This window comes from Hippocampus bargibanti, linkage group LG14, assembly GCF_051943395.1.
Source record: "Hippocampus bargibanti isolate YZ-2025 linkage group LG14, ASM5194339v1, whole genome shotgun sequence".
NCBI lineage: Eukaryota > Metazoa > Chordata > Actinopteri > Syngnathiformes > Syngnathidae > Hippocampus > Hippocampus bargibanti.
The window spans coordinates 1,788,928-1,813,568 of record NC_142747.1 but is presented as its reverse complement, the minus strand read 5'-3'; the positions used below and the strand labels follow the sequence as shown (position 1 = coordinate 1,813,568).

At 41.3% G+C, this 24,641-nt stretch overlaps 1 protein-coding gene across 1 annotated transcript; it reads left to right on the top strand.

Moving 5' to 3' along the window:
* The first annotated feature begins 1,413 nt into the window (after positions 1 to 1,413).
* Positions 1,414 to 9,219, top strand: LOC148887985 (uncharacterized). The gene is made up of 3 exons (XM_089013233.1): positions 1,414 to 1,789; positions 7,168 to 7,295; positions 7,375 to 9,219. The coding sequence occupies exons 1-3, from the start codon at positions 1,684 to 1,686 to the stop codon at positions 8,491 to 8,493; spliced, it is 1,353 nt and encodes a 450-aa protein (XP_088869359.1). The 5' UTR covers positions 1,414 to 1,683; the 3' UTR covers positions 8,494 to 9,219.
* The last annotated feature ends 15,422 nt before the right edge of the window (positions 9,220 to 24,641 follow it).

Here is a 24,641-nt window from a genome sequence, read left to right as displayed (position 1 = left end):
AGACCCACAATTAGATCAAATTGTTAGGAATAAATTAACTTTGAGTAACTTGCCGGCTTTTTCAGCCGTCCGTAATATCAATCGTCTCCACCCCTCTCACCGCTGCTATCCTTATCCACAGTCTTGTCACCCCCGTATGGACGATTGGAACTCACTTCTTTTCGGTGTCAATCAAAAATTTTCTCCATAAACTCCAACAAGTCCAAAAATCCTGAGCCCGGATCATCACTAAAACCCCCTCCTTTCATCACATCACCCCTGTCCTCCAGCAGCTCCACTGGCTCCCTGTTAAACTTCACATTGAATTCAAAATACTTATGTTTACATTCAAAGTCATCCATAACCTTGCCCCCCTATCTGTCTGACCGGCTTCAAATCTCCGTTCCCTCTCGGTCCCTCAGATCCTCATCCTCCCTTCACCTGTATGTGCCTTCTGCCCATCTCACCACGATGGGGTGCAGAGATTTCAGCCGCTCTTCAGCATTACGAATGTTGCCTAACCTATGTTGCCTAAGCAGGCTATTGTATGAACGATCCAAATTGAACCTCACCCCACCAAAACGGTTTAATGAAGGATTTAGTTGTTTTATGAAAATCGCTTCTTTTACTCCCCTTTCAAACCATCTATGTTCTTTCGCTAAGATTTTAACCTCATTGTCGTCAAATGAGTGGTTGCTAGCTTTTAGGTGCATATGCACTGCCGATTGAGGTCCACTAGTATTATCCCTGCAATGTTGATAAAGTCTTTTTTTGAGAATTTGTTTAGTTTCCCCAATGTACTGCTATTTACAATTATCATTCTTACAATGTATTGAATAAACTACATTACTTTGTTTTTCATTTGGCAGCCTTTTATTTTTTACATCTTTTGGATGTACTAATTTTTGCCTTAAAGTGTTTATCGGTTTGAAATAAGTAGGAATTTTGTGTTGCCAAAGGACTCTGTAGTTTTTCCTGCTATGTAAGGTACTGCTACTCCTGTCCTTTTTGTATCTTCAGAGGATGAGGGGATACATCTTGGATAAGAATCGAAACGGCCGACACCTTAAAAAAAGTACAGATGACGGCTGAAGAAACCTTTTCATTGATGGACCACTCCTGTACGACTGAGAGCTTACACAAACATATTATTATTATTATTATCATTATTATTATTATTATTATTATTATTAGTATTATTATTATTATTATTATTATTATATATATTTTTTTTACAGAGGGTTGTGTCAGGAAGGGCATGCGACATAAAAGCTTGGCCCAAAAAATAACATGCGAATCAAAACTCTGAAGATGTAGGACATTTATTCGCTGTGGCGACCCCTAAAGGGAAAAGCCGAAAGGAAAAGAAGTACAGCCGATTTTTCCGCATCCACAATGATTGTCCTAATGGGTTTGCCGTATATTGTTGTTTGCTGCTCTCGCCGGAGATCCGGATGGCAAACTACTGGACGGCTTCATTTTAAAATAATCGCAAAAATAGTAATTGTAAAAACCTATCACCACCCCTTTTTGAGAAATTACAGCTACACATACTTTGGCCCGGCGCAGAAAGAACATTCATTTATCGGGCAATAACATCGTTATTGCAAGCAACTCTGCCATTTTAGTTTACTTAATCTATGCTAGCCTCTCGCGAAGCATAAATCAAGTGGGAACGTAAAATATTGTGGTTTTCACAAAAAAATGTGTGCAAGACGAACAGCAGAGAACAAGGAACAACATTATGCGGCAAAGCAGGACAGCGACAATGGTTTAAAGAAGCGTCGATTTGGCGGCTCACGCGCAGCAGGTTTGGTCACTTCTAGTTCTGTCTCCATTGTCCAGAAATTAAGTATGCTACAGTGACCTATATTCCACCGCGATTGTTTCTGTCCATGAACCGAGCGCACTCTGTACTCGCAGTCGTATATCATTGCATTTTTGTGAAGTACGTAATCGTTTTTCGTGGATTTTCCAAGCTATGCAGTTTATGATGACGTATTACACGTTTCCCTCCATGCTGGTTCTTGAAATTTCCGAAAACGACAACGAGAAGGGGGGAAATTGATTGAAGTTTACGCTCTTTTTGAACAGTACAGTTTATAAAGGCGAGTAAGTTGTATTTTATATGTCATAGAAATGGTAGAATATATATTTTTCTCCATAACTGCCAAGCATTAGCATATATATTTCTAGAGCTCGCAATTTTCTTTCCTAGTATTGAGTGACAGCTATTTTTGATTTCTGACGAAAATCTGCCTGCATTCGATCGTTGATATTTGCTAATTTATATTTTGAATATTTTCTTGTCTTTTCTGTTCTTGTTTAGAATTCTATAGAAAAAAGCTTTCCAATGGTTTGGATTTGGATTTTCCTTTATTTGTCTGACGGTGGAGAAATGTACATTTCACAGCAGCAAAGTGATAAAAGGAATGAAAGTAGAAAAACAAAATACATGAGCTGCTGGAAAGGCAGCCACTCTCGCGGTACCTTACTCGTTAAGATCTGCCAAAAATTAAGAAAGTTATGATAAAGAACTTGGTCACCAATTTTCATTGTTTTAACTGTGTAATTACAGGTATAAAATCCCCTCATATTTCGAAAATTAAAAATTCCATTATTTCCTTATTATTTGTCATAGAACAATAATCTATACATCATTTGAAAGCTATTTACATGCACTTTAATATGGTATTAGAACATGCGTGATAAATTATTATAGAAAAACGTTGTCACATCCCAACAGAAACTACTTTTTCCTCTGTCAATAAAATTTTCATTGCAGAAAAGTGTGTTTCTGTTTAGAGTGGTCAAGCCACCTGCAACAAAATTTCATACTTTCATACGTGCACCAAATTTTCAAACTGACATGTGTGCACATGCTACAAAGGGCCAGTTTCAAAATAAAAGCTTTTGGGGACATTGGTGTCCAATTATAACTTAAACTACAAGTGTCAAAGTCAAGGCCCGGGGGCCAGATCTAGCCCACCACATCATTTTATTTGGCCCACGAAAGCAAATCAAGCATGTCAAGCTCCATGATGTATAGTTTAACCATTCATCCATCCATCCATTTTCCAGACCGTTTTATCCTCATTAGGGTCGCAGGTGGTACTGGATCCTATCCCAGCGGTCTTTGGGCACGAGGCGGGGGACACCCTGAATTGGTTGCCAGCCAGCTACAGGGCACAGAGAGACAAACAACCATCCACACTCACACCTCGCGACAATTTGAAGTGTTCAATCAGCCTGCTATGCATGTTTTTGGAACGTGGAAATAAACCGGAGGACCCAGAGAAAACCCATGCGGGCCCGGGGAGAACATGCAAACTCCACACATGGAGGCCAAAGCGGGATTTGAACTCACAATCTCTACACACTGAAGTCAACGTGTTAACTACTCAACTACCGGGCCGCCGCTTGCTATAATTTGAACCAAAAATTACAATTTTCATAATTTTCATCAGTCATCAACAATAACAGTCAGAATACTTCTGAGTTATTCCATTTGTTGTATGTAATATGTGGAAGCGAAAGTGTACTGATGCTCATTTTTAAGAACAAGGGAGATGCACAGAGTTGTAGTAACTAAAGAGCAACAATGTTGACGAGCCATACAATTGAACTCTGGGAAACAGCCATTGAAGCTAGACTAAGAGCAGAAGTGAGTATTTGTGAAAAGCACTTATGATATGCCAAAAAAAGAGTACCACGTATGCAGTGTTTGCTTTCAAGATGCTGATTGAGAAGTACAGAGAAGGTGAGAAGGAACTGCACTGTGTTTTTTATAGATCTGGAGAAAACGTATAAAGGGTGCTCAGAGAAAAACTGTGTTATTGCATGAAGAAGTCTGGAGCGACGGAAAAGTATGTCAGAGCGATGGAGGACATGTACGATAACTATAAGACAGTTGTGAGGTGTGCTGATGGTTTGACAGAGGAATTCAAGGTGAAGGTGGGACTCTATCAGGGGTCAGCTCTGAACCTCTTCTGATTTGCTATTGTGATGGACAGGCTGACAGACGATGTTAGACAGGAATCCTCTTGGAGGATGATGTTTGCAGATGAGGTGATCTGGAGTGAGAACAGGGAACAGATGTAGGAGAAACTAGAGAGGTGGAGCTTTGCCCTTGAAAGGTCAGTCACACAAGACTGTATCGACGTGTGAATGAGAGGAACCCAAATACAAGAGTGAGGTTACAAAGAGAAGAGATGAAGAGTATGTAAGAGTAAGTACTTTGGATCAACTGTCCAGAGCATTGCAGAGTGTGGAAAAGAGGTGAATAAACGTGTCCAGGCAGGCTGGATCGGCTGGATAAAAATGGCGTGTGATGTGGAATCCAAGCGGATTTACGTGGGACAGGAGATGTGAGAAAATCTCTTTCCCTCAATGGATGCTACAGCTTTGGGTTTGCTTTCAACATTAAGCTTGCATTAGACATGCACATTCCACCATGACGTCCCTGATCCACTGGTGAAAAGGACGCTTTGATCCTCTCCTCTTTCATCTAGAACAGCTTCATGTAACAAAGAGGTGACATAAAGTGCTTAAGAATGAATGCCTTTCTTGGTCTTAGTGTTGTCATATTGTCTTTGTGTTGTTATATTATTTGTTATTTTGTTTTTATGGTTCTTTTGACTTCAAGATGGCACCGCAAGAGTGGCTGCCTTTCCAGCAGCTCATGTATTTTGTTTTTCTACTTTCATTCCTTTCATCTTTCTTTCATAACTTGTGTGTAAATTTCTCCACTGTAAGACTAATAAAGGCAAATCCAATCCAATCCAACGTGTGATCGGAGAGTTTCAGCTAGGATGAAAGTAAAGATGTCTAAAACGGTGGTGAGACCAGCCATGATGTTTGGACTGGAGACAATGCCTCTGAAGAAAAGTCAGGAAGCAGAGCTGGAGGTAGCAGAGATGAAGATGTTGAGGTTTTCTTTTGGGAGTGACGAGGATGGATAGAATCAGGAGTGAGTATATTAGAGGGCCAACTCATATTAGAAGCTTTGGAGAGAAACTCAGAGAGGCCAGACTGAGATGGTTTGGACATGTCCAGAGGAGAGAGAGTGACTATGTCGGGAGAAGGATGCTGAGCCTTGAACTGCCTGGCAGGAGACCGAGAGGAAGACCGAAGAGGAGTTTTATGGATGTTGTCAAAGAGGACATGAAGGTAGCTGGTGTGAGAGAAGAGGTTGCACAAAACAGGGTGAAATGGAGGACACTGATTCGCTGTTGCCACCCCAGAAGGGAAAAGCCAAAATTGAAATAATTTTCTAGAATTTATTACGACCCTCCAAACGAAATTGAAACTACAATGTGGCCTGCGACAAAAATATAGTTTGACACCACTGACGTCAACGATTTCTGATGTGTACTGTGTGTTGTGACGTACAGGAGTGGTCCATCGATGAAAATGTTTCTTCAGCTGTCATTTTTACTTCTTTGAAGGAGTCGGATGTTTTGCTTCTCACATATATATATATATATATATATATATATATATATATATATATCAGGAGGTGTCGGTTGTCCTTTCAAGTGTCGCAAATCAATGTCCTCTAACCCGGTTTTGTGCATCCTCTTCTCTCACACCAGCTACCTTCAAGTCCTCTTTGACAACATCCATAAACCTCCTCTTCGGTCTTCCTCTCTGTCTCCTGCCTGGCAGTTCAAGGCTCAGCATCCTTCTCCCGATATAGTCACTCTCTCTTCTCTGGACATGTCCAAACCATCTCAGTCTGGCCTCTCTGACCTTTTCTTCAAAGCTTCTAATATGAGTTGTCCCTCTGATCAACTCATTCCTGATCCTATCCAACCTGGTCACTCCCAAAGAAAACCTCAACATCTTCAGCTCCGCTACCTCCAGCTCTGCTTCCTGTCTTTTTTTCAGTGGGGCTGTCTCCGGTCCAAACATCATGGCTGGTCTCACCACCGTTTTATACACTTTTCCTTTTATCCTCGCTGAAACCCTTGGATCCCTCTCATTCACACACATATATTCCGTCTTGCTGTGACTGATCTTCATTCCTCTCCTTTCCAGGGCATACCTCCACATCTCTAGTTTCTCCGCCACCTATTCCCTGTTCTCGCTACAGATCACAATGTCATCTGCAAACATGCTCCAAGGAGATTCTGTCTAACATCGTCTGTCAGCCTGTCCATCACCATAGTGAATAAGAAGGCGCTCAGAGCTGACCCCTGGGAGAGACCTCCCCAGGGGTCCGTCACATCGACACACACCTCACAACTGTCTTACAGTCATGATACATGTCTTGCACCGCTCTGACATACTTTTCTGTCACTCCAGACTTCCTCATGCAATACCACAGCTCTTCTCAGGGCACCCTGTCACACGCTTTCTCCAGATCTACAAAGACACAATGCAATTCCTTCTGACCTTCTCTGTACTTCTCTATCAGCATTCTTAAAGCAAACACTGCATCTGTCGTACTCTTTTTTTGGCATGAAGCCATTCTGCTGCTCACAAATGTTCACTTCTGCTCTTAGTCTAGCTTCAACTACTCCTTCCCATAGTTTCTTTGTATGGCTCATCAACTTTATTCCTCTTTATTTCAGCCAATAGTAAATAAACAAATGTTTCATTGACAGATAATATCAACCTTATTGGACACACTCACACCATCCTGTTTCTGGAAGGAAGGCACTATTTTTAAGGACTTTGGATGCTTTGTTTTATCCACTAAAATATTTGGATGCATTTACATGCTTTTGATTCATAGTTGTCTCACTAAGGTGGCACCAATTGCCTATTGTGTTGTTGTGCAGTGTTTTTCGGCATAAATAACAGTAAATGCCTTCCACAGTATGCCTGACTCAGGTAAATTTATCAATCCATTTCGTCCACCGGCTAGTGTGATTTTGAGACAATCTAAAAAGAGAGAGAAAGGTTTCAATCACGTTTTCCGTTGTAATGTTCCAAATTTGAAACTTTTATTTCAGTAAACACAACATGCTTGGATGCAAAAGAACAGTATTGACCCACCTGTTAACAAGGGAAAATCAGGATCCCAGCTCTAATGACTAAACCACAATCTTATCTGTTTCTTTGGTTGTTGCATCAGGTCTTTCCGGTGCACTACTGTACACATGCCGCCTCCGTAGTGGTGCAACCCTGCAACTGCAGTGAAAATACATCGCTCCTGAGTGTTAATACTCTCATGTCTTTCAGAGATGAGCGAAGGGACTCGACCGAAGCGGCTGGCTGCAGATCCTCCTCCTTTGAAAGAAGAAGAGAAGAAGCAGGCTCCTTACAAGAAAAAAGAGGAGAAGCTGAAGCACACTTGCACGACAGTGGAGGTGGGTAAGCCACCATCATATCCAAGAAGAAGAGGAGGAGGATATCTGCAAGTTGCTATTGACTTATGTCCCTTCATAGAGTTTAGATGAAGATCGAAATGGGGAGGAGCTTCCAAACAACACCTTAGGTGAACACATGAAAACAGAAGGTGGTGGTGACCACCGTGGAGCATCACAGGCAGAAGACCTCATCGCTCCCCTGTCAGATAGTGATATCTCGTCAAATGTTGCTGATGAAGATAAAAAGTCTGATGGTGATAAGGCATGTCACACTGACAACAAACAATGTCCTTGGTGTGAGAAAAGGTTGACTTCTAAGAGTGCTTTGAAATCACACGTGAGAACTCACACCTGTGAGAAACCGTTCACCCGTTCAGACTGCGGGCGCAAATTGGCTCGGGAAGAAAATTTAAAAGGTGGCACACGTGCACACACTGGTGAGAAGTGTTTTTCCTGCTCAAACTGTGGCCGAAAATTCTCTCATAAGGGAAATCACACAAAAACACACACTTCTGAGAAACCTTTTTCATGCTCACTTTGTGGTCAAAGAAGTTCTCAGAAACAGCACTTGCACCATAGAAGTGTACACACTGATGAGAAACCTTTTTTGTGTTCAGTTTGTAGTCAAAGATTTTCCCAAAAGATAGAGTTTATAAAATCCACAAAAACTCACACTAGTGAAAAACGCTTTTCTTGCTCACTTTGTGACAAAAGATTCTATCAAAAGGGAGACTTAACAAAGCACACAAGAACTCACACTGGTGAAAAACCTTTTTGCTGCTCAGTTTGTGACAAAAGATTCTTTCAGAAGGGAGACTTAACAAAGCACACAAGAATCCACACTGGTGAGAAACCCTTTCCCTGTTCATATTGTGGCATAAGATTCTCCCAGAAGGACAATTTAAAGAAACATGTACGAACCCACACTGGTGAGAAACCATTTGCCTGCTCGGTTTGTCACCAAAGATTCTCTGAGAAGGGAACTTTAATAAAGCACGTCAGAACCCACACCGGGGAGAAACCGTTTTCCTGTTCAGACTGTGGTCAAAGCTTCTCTCACAAGGCAAGCTTAAAAAGGCACACAAGAATACACACTGGTGAGAAACCATATGCTTGCTCTTTTTGTGGCCAAAAGTTATCCTGGAAGTATCAGATTCAGAATCATAAGTGTGTTTATGAGATGAACAGTAATCAATGAACTTTTCACATCCCGTCTGATCAGGCTTCATTGGGCTGGTTGTACTTGAAGTACCTTGTTCTTGGGCTGATGAACTTTTCCTTCACTGCATTGAAAGTTTTTTTGTTTAGAAAATCTAGCTTCTCATTGAGGTTCTCATACTCTTCTTAAACGTTTTTGAGCATGCAATACTTTGTTTTTTCTTTTCGATTATTAATATAAAGTGCCCCACATATCAATATAAGTATTTTCGTGTCTTTTATTGGACATGAGCCTGAATAAAAAATTTCCATCATTGTCATGAAATTTATGATGCAGACATTCAAATTGTTGTTTCATACTGAAAGAAATAAATTCATTTATTCAGCCTTATTAAACATTGTTCAGGATAAACATTAAAATAGTACGTTTAAACGGTACAAATATTGCTTTGTTCTCAATAGACAGATAAGAGCACAAAGAAGTAGTGTTGTTGCTGGCTGGAGACGTGTGTTACAGGCTCGAGGAGATAAGGGATGGTGGTTAAGGGGGGGGCGGCTGGCCTTCACACACAAGAGGTGTAAGTTTGCAACATGACCAACGCTAACTCGACGGACCCAACTTGAGATCTCTCCGCCCACCCCGCCTAGAGGTCAAAGAAAGCAAATCAGAGGACGCCCCAAGAGACCGGATAATGTGAGGGATCCAGTGAAAAGTCGATTTCTTTATTTGAGCCACATTTGAATATGCATGCAGTACCCTTTAAATGGGTGCTGGCGGCAGTAACATCTTGACGAATACATTGTATAAATCACTGATGTATATATATATATATATATATATATATATATATATATATATATATATATATATATATATATATATATCGGTAATACAAAAGCAACTTAAGGTAAAAATCAAATAGACATCAAACGAAACATCAACCCAAATAACATCAGACAAATTGAAACAACAAATTTACGAAGACTGACAACATCACCAGGGTGGAGAGGCTCACCTTCCTCTCGCTTAGGTGCAGGAATCAACACATATTGGCCATTACCAACAGGTGCAGCAAACATGTTAGAGACAAGACGAGTGAGTAATGTGCGGATGTAGGGGATACAACAACACCAACAAATAGTAAGAAAAACAAAAATGACAAGTACAAAGAAAGGCAGACAACCCTTTTTTTTGTATTTCGAGTTTTCAATCCATCAATCACCTGGGTTAACCTGCCCTCGGAGTCTGTGTCATTGGGAATGAAAGCACAACATTTATCACCGAACGTAGCACAGACATCGATGAAAAGGTTTCTTCAGCCGTCATCTGTACTTCTTTGAAGGTGCCCGACATTTCGCTTCTTATCCAAGGAACTTCCTCTGCAAACTATAGTCTTACTGGTAGTTTAGGCCCTATATATATCACTACTATCCAGACATGGCCGTGCCGGACTCTGCTATGATAGGTCCCTGCTCTCAGGTTGGGGGGAGAAGAGGACGACTCCCTGCAGGTGCTCCACTGATAGTTCCTATCATTCTGCCTAACGACTGGCCTGATTGCCCCACTTCGACCGGTATCACCTCATCGGTACTACTAATCCTATGTTGCCTAAGCAGGCTATTGTATGAACGATCCAAATTGAACCTCACCCCACCAAACCGGTTTAATGAAGGATTTAGTTGTTTTATGAAAATCGCTTCTTTTACTCCCCTTTCTTTCGCTAAGATTTTAACCTCATTGTCATCAAATGAGTGGTTGCTAGCTTTTAGGTACATATGTACTGCCGATTGAGGCTTCTCAACACATTGGATTATGAAGACAAAATAAATAGGTTAATCGGTGATTCTTCCACTTATGAGCAACTAAAAAGGGACCCTTCCAATAGATACAAGAAAGAAATAATAGACCGTCTCCAAAAGTTAGAGAAAGGAAAACATATAGACAAACAGATGTATTTTAGATTATACCCAGGTGAGGCCACGCCATGCATCTATGGCCTGCCAAAAATACATAAAGAAGGGTTCCCCCTCAGACCCATTGTTTGAAGCATTGACTCTACATACAATGTAGAGGAAATTATTGGAAATCTGCCTTAATACTACGTATTTTCAATTTAGGGAGAAATTTTACAAACCAATTCATGGTTGTGCTATGAGCTCACCAGTTTCACCCATAGTGGCTAATCTGTACATGGAAGAGATGGAGAAACAGGCCCTCACATCCTTCCCGGGACGAAACCTACACACTGGTTTAGATATGTGGACGATACTTTTGTCATAATTAAAAAACAAGAAATTCAATCCTTCACAGATCACCTCAACTCGGTAGACATCAACATTAAATTTACTCGTGAGGACATTAAAGAGAACCAACTAGCTTTTTTGGATTTTAAAGTTTAATTATAAAAGAGGACAGAGCGCTAAAAACAGTCTTTAGGAAGGCTACGCACACTGACCAATACTTCGATTCTAACCACCCTTTACAACACAAACTAGGAGTTATCAGAACCCGCCAGCATAGGGCTAAACTAATACCAATGAGCGTTGAAGGTAGAGAAAAGGAGTCAAAAATATCAGGAGGGCACTCACAAACTGTGGGTACGATCAGTGGTCATTTAACAAATGTCAGAAAGTAAGAATAGGGAATGAAACCAAAAATTCTGAAGATACAAAAAGGAGAGGAGTAGCAGTACCTTACATTGCAGGAGTTTCTGAAAAAACTACAGAGTCCTTTGGCTGCGAAATGAAAAACAAAGTAATATAGTTTATTCAATACATTGTAAGAATGAACATTGTAAATAGCAGTACATTGGGGAGACTAAACAAATTCTCAAAAAAAGACTATCAACATCGCAGGGATAATACTAGTGGGCCTCAATCGGCAGTACATATGCACCTAAAAGCTAGCAACCACTCATTTGACGACAATGAGGTTAAAATCTTAGCGAAAGAACATAGATGGTTTGGAAGGAGAGTAAAAGAAGTGATTTTCTTAAAACTACTAAATCCTTCATTAAACCGGTTTGGTGGGGTGAGGTTCAATTTGGATCGTTCATACAATAGCCTGCTTCAGCAACATAGGATTAATAATACTGATGAGGTGATACCGGTCGAAGTGGGGCAATCAGGCCAGTCGTTAGTCAGTCGTTAGTCAGAACGATAGGAACTATCAGCTTCAGGGAGTAGTCCTCTGCTCCCCCCAACCTGAGAGCAGGGACACACACACATATATATATATATATATATATATATATATATATATATATATATATATATATATATATATATATATATATATATACAGTAAAGTCTCGTTATATCGATATTCAAGGGAGTCCGAAAAAATATCGATATAACCGGGACTATCGATATATCCGACCCTGTTTGCATTTAATTTTCTCCGTGCGTGCATAGAAATAGTATCGATATAACCGGGACTATCGATATATCCGATATCGATATAACCGGGACTATCGATATATCCGATATCGATATAACGAGACTTTACTGTATATACACACAGGCTGCCACATCAGAGGAAGAGGTTAGACCAGAGATTGGGAGGCAAGCCCCAATGAATGATGAGATTGGGAAACCTGCCCCAATGAATGAAATGTTGAAGAATGAGTGAGGCAGCAACTGACCTGAGCGATAAGATCATGGCAAGAATGAAAAAAAACTGCCAAGAAACCGATTACAACGGCTATGTGAAGTACCACCTGAAAGTCTCATGAAAACTGTGAATGCAGCACTGAGGGTGATCCCGAAAGGAACGATCACAGAAACCAATGAGCTGATATACGCTTCAGCATCAGTGATCCTAGAGATGCTTGGCTACAAGAGCAACCGTGACAACCACGAGATTCGTTACCCACCATGGAAAAGACGGTTGGAGGCTAAAATCAAGTCTAAGATCAAGAAAGATACTGGAAAGGCATATGGGAGAAGGAGGTCGCACATAACAGCAGTGCACAATGGCTGGTGACTCTGAAAGAGGAGCACAGCAACCTCCCTGAACAGAACCCAGTTACCATCACAGCTGCAGACATAACAGAAAGATTATCAGGTATGAAAAACTGGACGACACCATGTCCACACCTACTGGATAAAGAAACTCACAAGACTCCATGAGCACCTCAAAGGGTGCAGTTCCTTCCAACTATCGACCAATAACCTGTCTCTCCACAAAATGGAAGCTCATGTCAGGTATCATTGCGGTTAAGATAAGTGGACACATGGATCAATACATGAGCAAAGCACTGAAAGGCATTGGTAGAGATACTAGAGGTGCCAAACATCAGCTGCTGATTGACAGAACGGTCACACAAGACTGCAGGTCCAGACATACCAACCTGTGCACAGCCTGAATTGATTACAAGAAAGCATATGAGTCGATGCCACACACATGGATCACTGAATGCTTGGAGTTGTATAAGGTCAACAGGACCCTGAGAGCCTTCGTTGCAAACTCGACAAGGATGTGGAAAACCACACTTGAAGCCAATGGCACTAACGCAAGTGTCCATCAAATGTGGCATATACCAAGGTGATGCACTCTCCCCACTGCTGTTCTGCATAGGACTGAACCCCCTCAGCCAGATAATCGCCAAGACAGGCTATGGATACCGCCTCAGAAATGGAGCTACGATCAGTCACCTCCTCTACATGGATGACATAAAGCTGTATGCTAAGAGCAAAAGGGACATAGACTCCCTGATCCACACAACCAGGATCTACAGCAGTGACATCAGGATGTCATTCGGGCTGGAGAAATGTAGTCGGATGGTGACTAAGAGGGGCAAGGTAGTCCACACTGAAGGGGTCTCACTCCCTGAAGGAACAATAGCAGACATTGAAAACAGCTACAAGTACCTTGGTATATCACAGGCCAATGGCAACCTCGAACTAGCAACAAGGAAAGCGGCTACGACCAAATACCTCCAGCGGGTGAGGCAAGTCCTCAGAAGTCAGCTCAATGGCAAGAACAAGACCCAGGCAATAAACAGCTATGCGCTGCCAGTGATCAGAAATAATAAGGTGGCCAAAGGAAGAGATCCAGACCACGGATGTTAAGACCCGAAAACTCCTCACCATGCATGGAGGGTTCCATCCCAAGTCCAGCACCCTGAGACTGTACACAAGCCGTAAGGAAGGAGGCCGGGGACTAGTGAGTGTGAGAGCCACTGTCCAGGATGAAACATCCAAGCTCCATGAATACATCAAAGTGAAGGCTCCAACGGATGATGTACTCAGAGAATGTCTCAGACAATGGGGAACAGAGGATGAGGTGCTGGAAGACGGACAATCATGGGAGGAAAAGCCCCTACACGGGATGTACCACCGAACCATAACAGAAGCGGCTGATCTCAAGAAGTCCTATCAGTGGCTAGAGAGGGCTGGCCTAAAGGAGAGCACAGAGGCACTCATCCTGGCTGCTCAAGAGCAGGCCCTGACCACCAGAGCCATAGAGGCACGGCTATACCACACCAGGCAAAACCCAAGATGTAGGTTGTGCAAAGAGGCACCTGAGACAATCCAACACAGGGTGTAAGATGCTGGCAGGGAAAGCCTACATGGAGCGCCATAACCAGGTGGCTGGCATAGTCTACCGAAACATCTGTGCGGAGTATGGACTGGAAATCCCAAGGTCAAAATGGGAAACACCTCCCAAGGTAGTAGAGAATGACCGAGCAAAGATCTGGTGGGACTTCCAGATACAGACTGACAAGATGGTAATGGCCAACCAACCAGATATCGTGGTCATAGATAAAGGGGAAAGGAAAGCCGTTGTCGTGGATGTAGCGGTCCCGAGTGATGGAAACATCAGAAAGAAGGAACATGAGAAAATCGAGAAATACCAAGGGCTCAGAGAGGAGCTGGAAAGAGCCTGGAAGGTAAAGGTGACAGTCGTGCCTGTGATGCTCCGAGCACTCGGGGCAGTGACCTCCAAACTGGACGAGTGGTTGCAACAGATCCCGGGAACAACATCGGATATCTCGGTCCATAAAAGCGCAGTGCTGGGAACAGCACGGATACTGCGCAGAACCCTCAAGCTTCCTGGCCTCTGGTAGAGGACCCGAGCTGAAATGGGGGACAGACACCACCCATGGTGGGTGAGACGAGGATTTTTATATTGATTTCAACAAAACTACACGCCATTAACATGGTTTTCTGTTCCTCATGATTGGTAAAAATCCAGCCAAATTATCAGAACAAAAGTCTATTTGCGGGGTACACACGCAAGGTTACTGCTAGCTGGCCTCCACACTGCTCATTCGCTTGCACGCTTGTGTTCTGCGGCCTCTCACAGTAGTATATTGATGCTAACGTTAGCATGAGCCTTGTCATAGTGCCACTGACATTGGACTGTTTCATCGATGGTATTGTTTCATTGCAAATTAGATCCTGTTCTCTCCACAAAGGCGAATCAATCTGATTTTTTTGTACTTATCCGCTTATTCAAAAGAGGGCTTTTACCTGTTTCGACTTCAACGGCACCCAAGTCAGTATCATACAATCAAAATTGCGCTTTTCGCCAACACAAGCCGAAACAGGAAATGAACAGCAAAAAAGAGAGAATACATATTTAGTTTTATCTGGTCATTTGGTCTGAACACGTCGGAAATCTGCCGATCGGCGGAAGATTCTTATCCCTGTCAATCAGCTGCAATAATGGTTCAGTGCAGTCAGAAAATACACAGACACACGTTTGGATTTCCAGGTTTAATAGTTAAAGAATGGGAAATGAATTTATGCTCATCTCTCGGAACGCATGCTCAAATAATCTGTCGATAACCATATTCACAGAGGCACTTTCCTTGCAAACAGGCCAAACTGTGAGCCAACAACATTGTACACATTGTTCAAGTCCACAGCTGTTGTGCCAATTTCTTCCCACGTGGTGACAAACCACCTCGGCCAAAAAAAAAAAAAAAAAAAAAAAACATGGCCACTTGACAATCATGTTTTACTGTTTTCTTTTATTTAGACAAACCCGAATAAAAGGCATAGAAAAAAATCAGGCATGTTCACATAATTATTCTCAATGAAGATACAGTATTTATTTTTTTTAATGTGGGAATGTTTTCGTTCTGCTAATCAGAAAGCCTAGCCTTTATATGTACAAAACGTGTACATGATCTACTAGAAAATGCTTTATAAAAGTTTTTCCTTGCATGTGTCTCATTATCACAAAGTCATCTGATCTAAACGGTTTGTACAAATATATACATTCATTTCTCTTTCACAACATTTGCCAGATTAACACCCCTTACGCCACAACCCTAAAAGGACTGTCAATTTGGCCTCAAATAAATGCTCTTTTCAAGTTCCCCCCCAAAAGAATGATTCCAAAAATGTCAATCATTGATATCAGGGGTGTCAAACTCATTTCACATCGTGGGCCACATATGGCCTCGGTAGATGTCAAGTGGGCCGGACCATTAAAATTATACCATACATGCTATAAATAACCAAATAGCATTCCTTCAATACAGTAACTAGTTGAAACCACACCAAGCACAAAGGTTTCCCACGCATCTCTGTAAAAAAATATAACATGGTCCATTTTTCTTTGAAAATTCTACACTCCTTTACTTTTCTCCATTTGGATACTGACATTCTGGCTCATGAGTGTGTTGAAACTGCAGTTGAAAAAAAGACCGCGGTTGAAAAAAAAGACAGTGGTTGAAGAAAAACATCTGTTTTCTTCTACGTTGATCGCTTTGAAACTATGAATTCCATGTCGTTTTTGATTTTTTTCTCCACTTAAATTATCCTGCGGGCCTGATAAAACGCCCCCGGGGTCCGGTTTACATCAAATAAAATGCTGATGCCATAGTTTGCTCGCTAGACAGTGGCCAACATCTGAAAAAGGCTTCCTTCACAGGATATTACGTCAAACCTGACAGCAGGAAGCACGAGTGTGATTCTTGCAAAATATTTCAGGCACATTTGTTTACAGACACGAGAAAACAACACATGCTTGATTTTATCCCTTCTTTTAGTGTTTTGATTTCTTATATCACTGTCCTATAAAAAGGGGCGGTGTCGTTCGATTTAAACCTGTTATTTAGTCAATTCAGTCCACATACAGTACAAACTTGTAAATAAAAATAATAAATACAACATTAATTCTCAAACTTTTGAAGATCAGAATGCCATAACTCGTTGAATTATTTCCATTGACATGCACGCAATGAAATGAGAAGATCTGGACTAGCAAAAAAACAACAACAACAAAAATGCAGAGTCGGTAAACAAGGCCTTTATTATCATCCTATCAAATTTAAATGCTCCTTTCGGTACCGCTCTGTTGTGCATGTGCATATCCTAGTTTGCTGAGAGAGCCAACGCTCAACTTCAACGCTCACATTATTAAATTTGTTTTGACTGAGATAAAAACAAAAAATAACCAAGCACTGCACTACATCCAAGCTAGTCTAAACACATGTTGGGGATAACTGATGGATCAAAATGTCAACAGTTACATTGCGTCTGTGTAAGCTCTCAGTTGTACAGGAGTGGTCCATCGATGAGAAGGTTTCTTCAGTCGTCATATACTTCTTTGAAAGTGTCAGATGTGAAAGGGGAGTAAAATAAGCTATTTTCATAAAACAGCAAAACCCATCACTAAATCATCATGGTGAGGTGGGTTTGGATCGTTCCTACAACCGACTTCCTAAGCAACATAGGCTTAGTTATGCAGATGAGGTGATACTAGATCAAATGGGGCAATCAGGCCAGTCGTAGACCCCATACTCAGGCAGGACCATAGAAGTAATCAGTCAGGACATTAGAAGTAATCAGTGTAGCCGCAGGGAGTAGTCATCTGCTCCCCCCAACCTGAGAGCAGGGACCCATCATAGCAAAGTCTGGCACGGCCTGGACAGTAGGGATATATATAGGGCCAAAATTACCGGCAAATTTTAGTTCGCTGACGAAGCCTCTTGAATAAGAAGCGAAACGTCCGACACCTTCAAAGAAGTACAGATGACGGCTGAAGAAACTTTCTCATCGACAGTTATATTGCATGACAAAACTCCAAAAACATGCAAACCAAAATCAGTCAGGACAATTTTGTTAAACCAACACAATCGTTGCTATGCTCGAAAAAAAAAAAAAAATATATATATATGCCTTGATGTTGAGACATTTCCAATTACAGGTAACATCCGACTTATGACTAGCTCGACTTACGACCAACCGTACTTACAACCATGACCTCCAGACCCTATTTTTCACATTTTAATTCTACGCCTGGCACCGCAACGTGCTAGCACGGCGGCAACGCGTACAACAATTTTGGCCAGCCAGCATCACACCCTCGCACAGCAATCGACCGTGTGATGGCACCAGAAAGGGGGCGGGGGGGTTGCGAGTCATTTAGCCTCTGAGTCTCTATTCAACATTTTGAATGGATTTCAACTTACGACCGTGACCCAAATGTGGGTAAAAGTGGTCTGGAAAATGGATGGATGGACTTTTACTTCACCCAAATCAGACGAACTTTACACCATTTTTTTTTCGAACAGAAAGATAATTCTTGAAATGAAAATGTATTCGGGCAGCCCGGTAGTCAAGTGTTTAGGAAAGCGACTTCACAGTGCAGAGGTCGTGAGTTCAAACCCGCTCCGACCTCCTTGTGTGGAGTTTGCATCTTCTCTGGTTTACTCCCACAGTCCAAAAACATCTTGACAGGCTGATTGAACACTCCAAAGGTTGTCAAACTCATTTTTTGCCATTGTTCACATTGTTGTTAAGGTTTCCTCTCGGGGGCCGTGATGTATTTGGGGAAACCATTAAAATGTTTTAAGCCCCTCCACATATTACATATAAAGCACATAACAAATTAATGAATAACTCGTAAAAACGAATCGTTATTGTGGTTTACATGGGACAATTTTGTTTCCAACGTTAGTTAGCAAGCATCATATTAATTTCACAAGTTTCATTTGTTTTCACAGGGCGAATAAAATGATGTAGCAGGCCGGATTTGATCCCCAGGCCTTGACTTTGACACCAGTGCTCCAAATTGTCTCGAGGTGCGGGTGTGAATATGAATGGTTGTTCATTTCTGTGTGCCGTGCGATTGTCTAGCAACCAGTTCAGGGAGTCCCCCACTTATTTCCTGAAGACAGGTTAGGCTTCAATACATCCTGCAACCTCAATGAGGATAAAGCGGTCCGGAAAATGAATTAATGAACAAATAGTACAAAATGTATCAATGAAAAGGTTTCTTCAGCCGTCATCTGTACTTCTTTGAAGGTGTCGGACGTTTTGCTTCTTATCCATTGTCCAAAGAAAATAGCTTCTTTTACTCCCTGTAAAAGAAGCTATTTTCATAAAACAGCAACAACTCTTCACTAAATCAGCATGGATGGGAAGAGGTTCAATTAGATCGTTCCTACAACCGACTTCTTAGGCAACGTAGGCCTAGTTATGCTGATGAGGGGATACCAGACCAAACTGGGCAATCAGGCCAGTCGTAGACTCCATACTCAGTCAGGACAATAGAAGTAATCAGTTTAACTTAAAACATATTCTTATCTTACAGACTGTGTAATTGTCGGTGTTCAAATACCTGACATGTTTCGGCGTCTACTTCAGCCTTCGTCAGAGAGAATCTGTTTTAAATTAGATATCAAGTAGACAGGATGAACTTAATACAACTAGAAGTAATCAGTGTAGCCGCAGGGAGTAGTCCTCTGCTCCCCCCAACCTGAAAGTAGGGACCAATCATAGCAGAGTCCGGCACCACCGCGTCTGCACAGTAGGGATATATATGGGCCAAAACTACCAGCAAAAGATTTTAGTTCACAGACGAAGCCTCTTGGATAAGAAGCGAAACGTCCGACACCTTCAAAGAAGTACAGATGACGTCTGAAGAAACCTTTTCATCGATGGACCACTCTTGTAAGACTGAGAGCTTACACAGACGTAGTATATAGTATGTATATGTATTGTTTTTATCTCTGCTGCCGCTCCCAGCTCATATGTGATAGCATTTCATTTTGACAGGACCGCATCAGATGTGGTTAAATCAAGATACAAACAACATTGGCAACTTCCCAGGAAGAATACGAATCCCTCTGCTTCAATCGCAGCCTTGATATCCGAGTGCCCTCATTCTCATCTGACAAACATCATGCCTCACCTATATTGGGTTTGGTCATATGAATCTGTAATGCCATGAATCTCAGGGAGTAGAACGCAATGCTTTGACCAGAGGGATGATATGGAGCATATTATTGCTCAGAAATGTTTTGACTAGATTTCAAATATCAAAATAACGTTGGTGATAATTTTCACACCCGTGTCTTCACAGGAAAAAATTTAAGAGAGCTCACAAACACACACTGAGGCGAACCACTGTTTTTTTTTTTTTTTTGCAACTGCAATTTTTTAAACAAAGTACATCTTAGAAACAGGACATCACCAACACCACCTTGACCATGTGTGCTATGTAGATTGTTTGGCCGAATGAGGTTGTAACCCAGCCACAATAAACTGAAGAATCCAGTGGAAAATTTACTCATCTCTTAAAAAAAAGGACATTTGATAATACAGTGATACCTCGGTTTAGGAACCCCTTGGCTTATGAACTTTTCGGTTTACGAACGTTACTTTTATGAACATTTTACCTTGGCATACGAACTTTTTTCGTCCACGTAGCTGCCTCAATGAGTGATGTGTCGTTTGCGAACGAGCCCGTTCTTCTAATAACAAAATGGCAGCCGACTGTTTTTGTCCTCTATTCCCCGCCCCCAGTCTTCGGTTAAAGCCACGTGATTGGTCAAGCAGTGAGGGGGGGGGGGGTGGTTTCAACATTAAAGAGAGGCAGACGGGTGAGAGTTTCAACTTTGATAAAGGCAGAGTGTAGACTGCAAGGTTAAAATAACCCATCAATCAGGCTCCACAAATAACCCGCACAAGCTATCTGTACACTTGATGCAAAAAGCTATCAACCCACAAGAAAACAAGGAAGAAGGAAAAAAATCGCAGAGAAAGCACCGACAAGGGATCATTCCTCAAGATGGTGATAGAAGGTTACATTCCTCATCAAGTGTTTAATGCTGATGAAACGGCCACTCCATTCCATCAAGCCATAAACGACTATAATATAGTACAGTTTATTTCTTTAATTACAATACCATAGCACATTTATTATACATAAAATAATGTATATTTTGTGTAGTTTTAAGGCTTAGAAAATTAGAAAGTAGAAAATGTTTCATGGGGATCTGGGAGCGGATTATTCTCATTTTAATGGTTTCCTATGGGAAATTATTTTTTGGGACACACACTTTTCGCCATACACACTCTGGGAACCAATTAAGTTCGTAAGCCAAGGTATCACTGTACTGCCTTTCTCTGCTTTCAGTTAAAAAAGAAAAAAAAATCCTTTTTGTACCATTAACTGTCATGTCCTCATATAAATGAAATAATTGAAAATTGATGACTTCACAAAATCATGAAGAGTATCCAGCAGTGATGACCAGTTTCCAGCCATCTAAAAATACCGACATGGGAGGAGTTGATTTACAATAATTGTTCAATCCAGCTTCGGAAACAGCAAAACAATCTGAAATGTTGCTCAACAACGACCTCTTAAATGAAACTTTAAAAATACAGAAACTGTTAAATACTGATAAGCCTTTTAAAATATGTGAAATCAATGAACAAATTCAATCTAACTAGGCATTTTTACCCCCTCTGGTGGCAACACACACTTGGGTGGAAGATTTGTTGACATCAAATGTATGGAGTCAATCTTTCCCATTCGCTGGCTTGTGAAGCAACTGCAATGAGACAGCCAACTATCTGATCTTGAAAACAAAAAAAACAAAATTATGGTGCGAAGCGTAACTGCTGACAATGCTATGATTGGTAATACAACATTTAATATTGACGCTCATAATTGATGAGCATCTGTTTGAAAATAGTCTGGCCTAAAACGGAACAATATACAGTTGAGAGCTAAGCTAAAGTTAGCTACAATTCCATTGTGTAAAATGGAAATAAAGAGAAAACATTTTTTTAAATTCCTTTTCAACTAATATTCAATTGAATCCAACCCAATGGCAAGATAGTATGCCAAAACCAATTTGAATTGTATTATTTTTTTGCTATACAGTGATACCTCGCTTTACGAACCCCTTGGCTTATGAACTTTTCGGGTTACACACGGAGCGCCACAATGAGTCATGTGTCGTTCGCAAACGAGCCTGTTCTCCTAACAACAAAACGGCAGCCGACTGTTTTTGTCCTCTCTTCCCCGCCCAGTCTTTGGTTAAAGCCACGCGATTGGTCAAGAACGCAACAGTGAGGGGGTTACAGACAGAGAGAGAGAGTGAGGCCGTTCTCCAAAAAAGAATATGGCAGCCAACTTTTTTTGTCCTCTATTCCCCGTCCCCAGTCTTCAGTTAAAGCCACGTGATTGGTCAAGAACGCCGCAGTGAGGGGGTGTGGATTACAGACAGAGACAGAGAGGGTGAGGCTGTTAAACATTAAAGAGACAGGCAGACGACAGAGAGAAAATGGATAGAGGAGTGAAATTTGGACTAAATAAAATGACTTTATTACACAGTATAGTTTATTTCTTTAATTATAATACCACAGCACATTTTCTATACATAAAATAAGGTATATTTTGTGTAGTTTTAAGGCTTAGAAAATTAGAAAGTAGAACATTATTTTTTTATGGGGACCTAGGAACGGATTATTCTCATTTTAATGGTTTCCTATGGGAAATATTTTTTTGGGATACACACCTTTCGCCTTACACACTCTGTCTGGGAACCAAGTTCGTGAGCTGAGGTATCACTGTGTTCTCTCATTTTGAATTACATGTCTGCACCACGCCCCAAAAAGCTGGGACGGGGGAACAAAACTATGAAAGTTGAGCAATGTTTAAACAACAATTTTACTATATACTATATACACTAATTTTACTATACAGTGATACCTCGGTTTTCAACCATAATCCGTTTCAGAAACCTGTTCGAAAACCGATTTGTTCAAAAACCCAAACAGCACTTTCCATTAAAATCAATGTAAAAAATCTTAATCCGTTCAAAGTCTAGAAAACAACTTTTTAACTATTTCATCGCATAAACCGGATAAAAACTTAATAATAGAGCAGGTCATGTGTAAAATTGTATAAAAACAAACTTTTATTTTCACCAATTTTATTTCTGCCACGGGGCGCGTTGGCACCTATCCCAGCTGTCTTTGGACAAACATAGGGCACACTAACTTTTCAAATTTTCACATTCTTTGCTTGCGTTAAAATCATACTATTCAGGAGATCTTAACCAAATATGTCTTCATTTTCACTAAAATAAAACAACAACAATATTAATGTGTCGGTCTCAATGAGAAAGAAAGACGTGACATATAAGGAAGTGGCGTATAAGGAAGCGGAGGGTAGTCGAGTGATGCATTCAGATGCACTCAGTTTGGTTGACAACCAAATTTCAGTTGTATACCGGGGCATAAAAAATATGACATTTTTGGTTGAAAACCGAATGGGATGAGAACCGAGACGTTCGAAAATCGAGGTTTGACTGTATATATATATATATAAAAAGAACAATATTACTATATACTATATTTAGTATATTTTAAACACATATACTATTGGGTATAAAAGGAGCATCCCCGAAAGGATTGGCCAGTCACTATTGGTGTGCACGAATGTGCATCGTTCCACACCATTCCATCACCCATTGAATTTTTTTTCCGATTTCCTCGCCTGATTTCCTGTTTTGGTGCATTTTTTTTGCTTTCCTTAGTGACATTGACATGATCTTTAATTTCTGTTTTTTTTATATAGAAACCCAATACGCTGTTTCGGAGCGGCAACATATTAAGCACAAAATTAATTATGTTATTGATGAATCAGACCTTTGTGCAAAACAACATTTTGCGCAGCAATTCATAATAATAATAACACATTTCATTTCTAAGTGGCTTTCAAAACGCTCAAGGTCACTTTACAGTCACAGGATGTTTTTTCTGTGGGTGAGCAGCGGCAGCTACACGCGCCAGCGTTCACTCAACCCCGAAGTAGATAGCAAATAGATAGCAAGCTAGCTAGCGAATATATAGCTAATAGCTAGCAAATAGATAGCGTATAGATAGCTATTAGCTAGCGAATAGATATCAACGGTCTCAGGCAATAGAAGAGGTTAAAAAAATCCACAAACTATACCTATCTATTCACCAGCTATTAGCAATTGGGGGGTGCGCTTGTGTCAGCACATTAGTCAATGAGGGTTAAAATCTGTCAAAGTACAATTGCAAAGAATTTAGGGTTTTATATGCAAGGCAAAAAGAGGGGGGGGGGGGCTGCCTCTCCCGGCCGTTCTCCACCCGCTGTCATTCTCTAATCACGGACAAGGGGCATTTATACGGTTCGCGATCACCTCGCCAATGCCGGATGATTGACTCAACTCGCCACCGTGCCTGGACTCTTCCTTCGATGCGCGAGTGTATCCGGTCCGAGGTATTTTCCCCGCGTCCCGTAAATTTATGTCATCTTCCGGGATTGCGTAATTTTGCACCCTCGTGTGCCATTTGCTTTTTGGCGTAGTAAGCAGGTCGGATCACCCCCTACCTTCTTACTCGCTGTGTTTTCTTTGATTTGTGAATGAACATCCTGCTTGGGTAGTACGTGTCTGCTTTGGGATCCCAAACATTCCGACGAGTCAGCTGGCGTCACTCTCGCTCGGAACGTGACAGCTACGGATGACTCGGCTACAGGATGTTCTTAAAATAACTATCCAATGACACTTGCTCTCACGCCCACAGTCACATCACTAGATTTCACAGCCTCCTTATTCTTTAATATCGCACTGATCGTAGATTTCGCCATGCTGTATTCCCTCGCCAGATCAGACACTCGCACACCTCCTTCATATTTTGCGATTATTTCTTTCTTAAATGCAATAGTTGTACGCACTACTTTTCTTTTGTCACTTTAAGCAGCACTTACTTTCTTTGGAGGCATGATTAGGGTCTAAAACTCTTCGTACACCTATATTAAACGCTAGAGCAAAACGCAGCACGTCTGCTAGCGACAACAGTTGGTCACAAACAGAGCGATACACACGTGGACCGCTCAGCTCCCCACCGTCGCGTATGCACTCACGCGTCGTATTGGCGTTCGAACACCGATTGATGTTC

Coding starts and splice junctions, on each gene's coding strand:
- LOC148887985 (XM_089013233.1), top strand. CDS start 1,684: ATGTGTGCAAGACGAACAGCAGAGAACAAGGAACAACATTATGCGGCA. Junction 1,790..7,167: donor TGGCGGCTCACGCGCAGCAG/GTTTGGTCACTT, acceptor CATGTCTTTCAG/AGATGAGCGAAGGGACTCGA. Junction 7,296..7,374: donor ACACTTGCACGACAGTGGAG/GTGGGTAAGCCA, acceptor GTCCCTTCATAG/AGTTTAGATGAAGATCGAAA.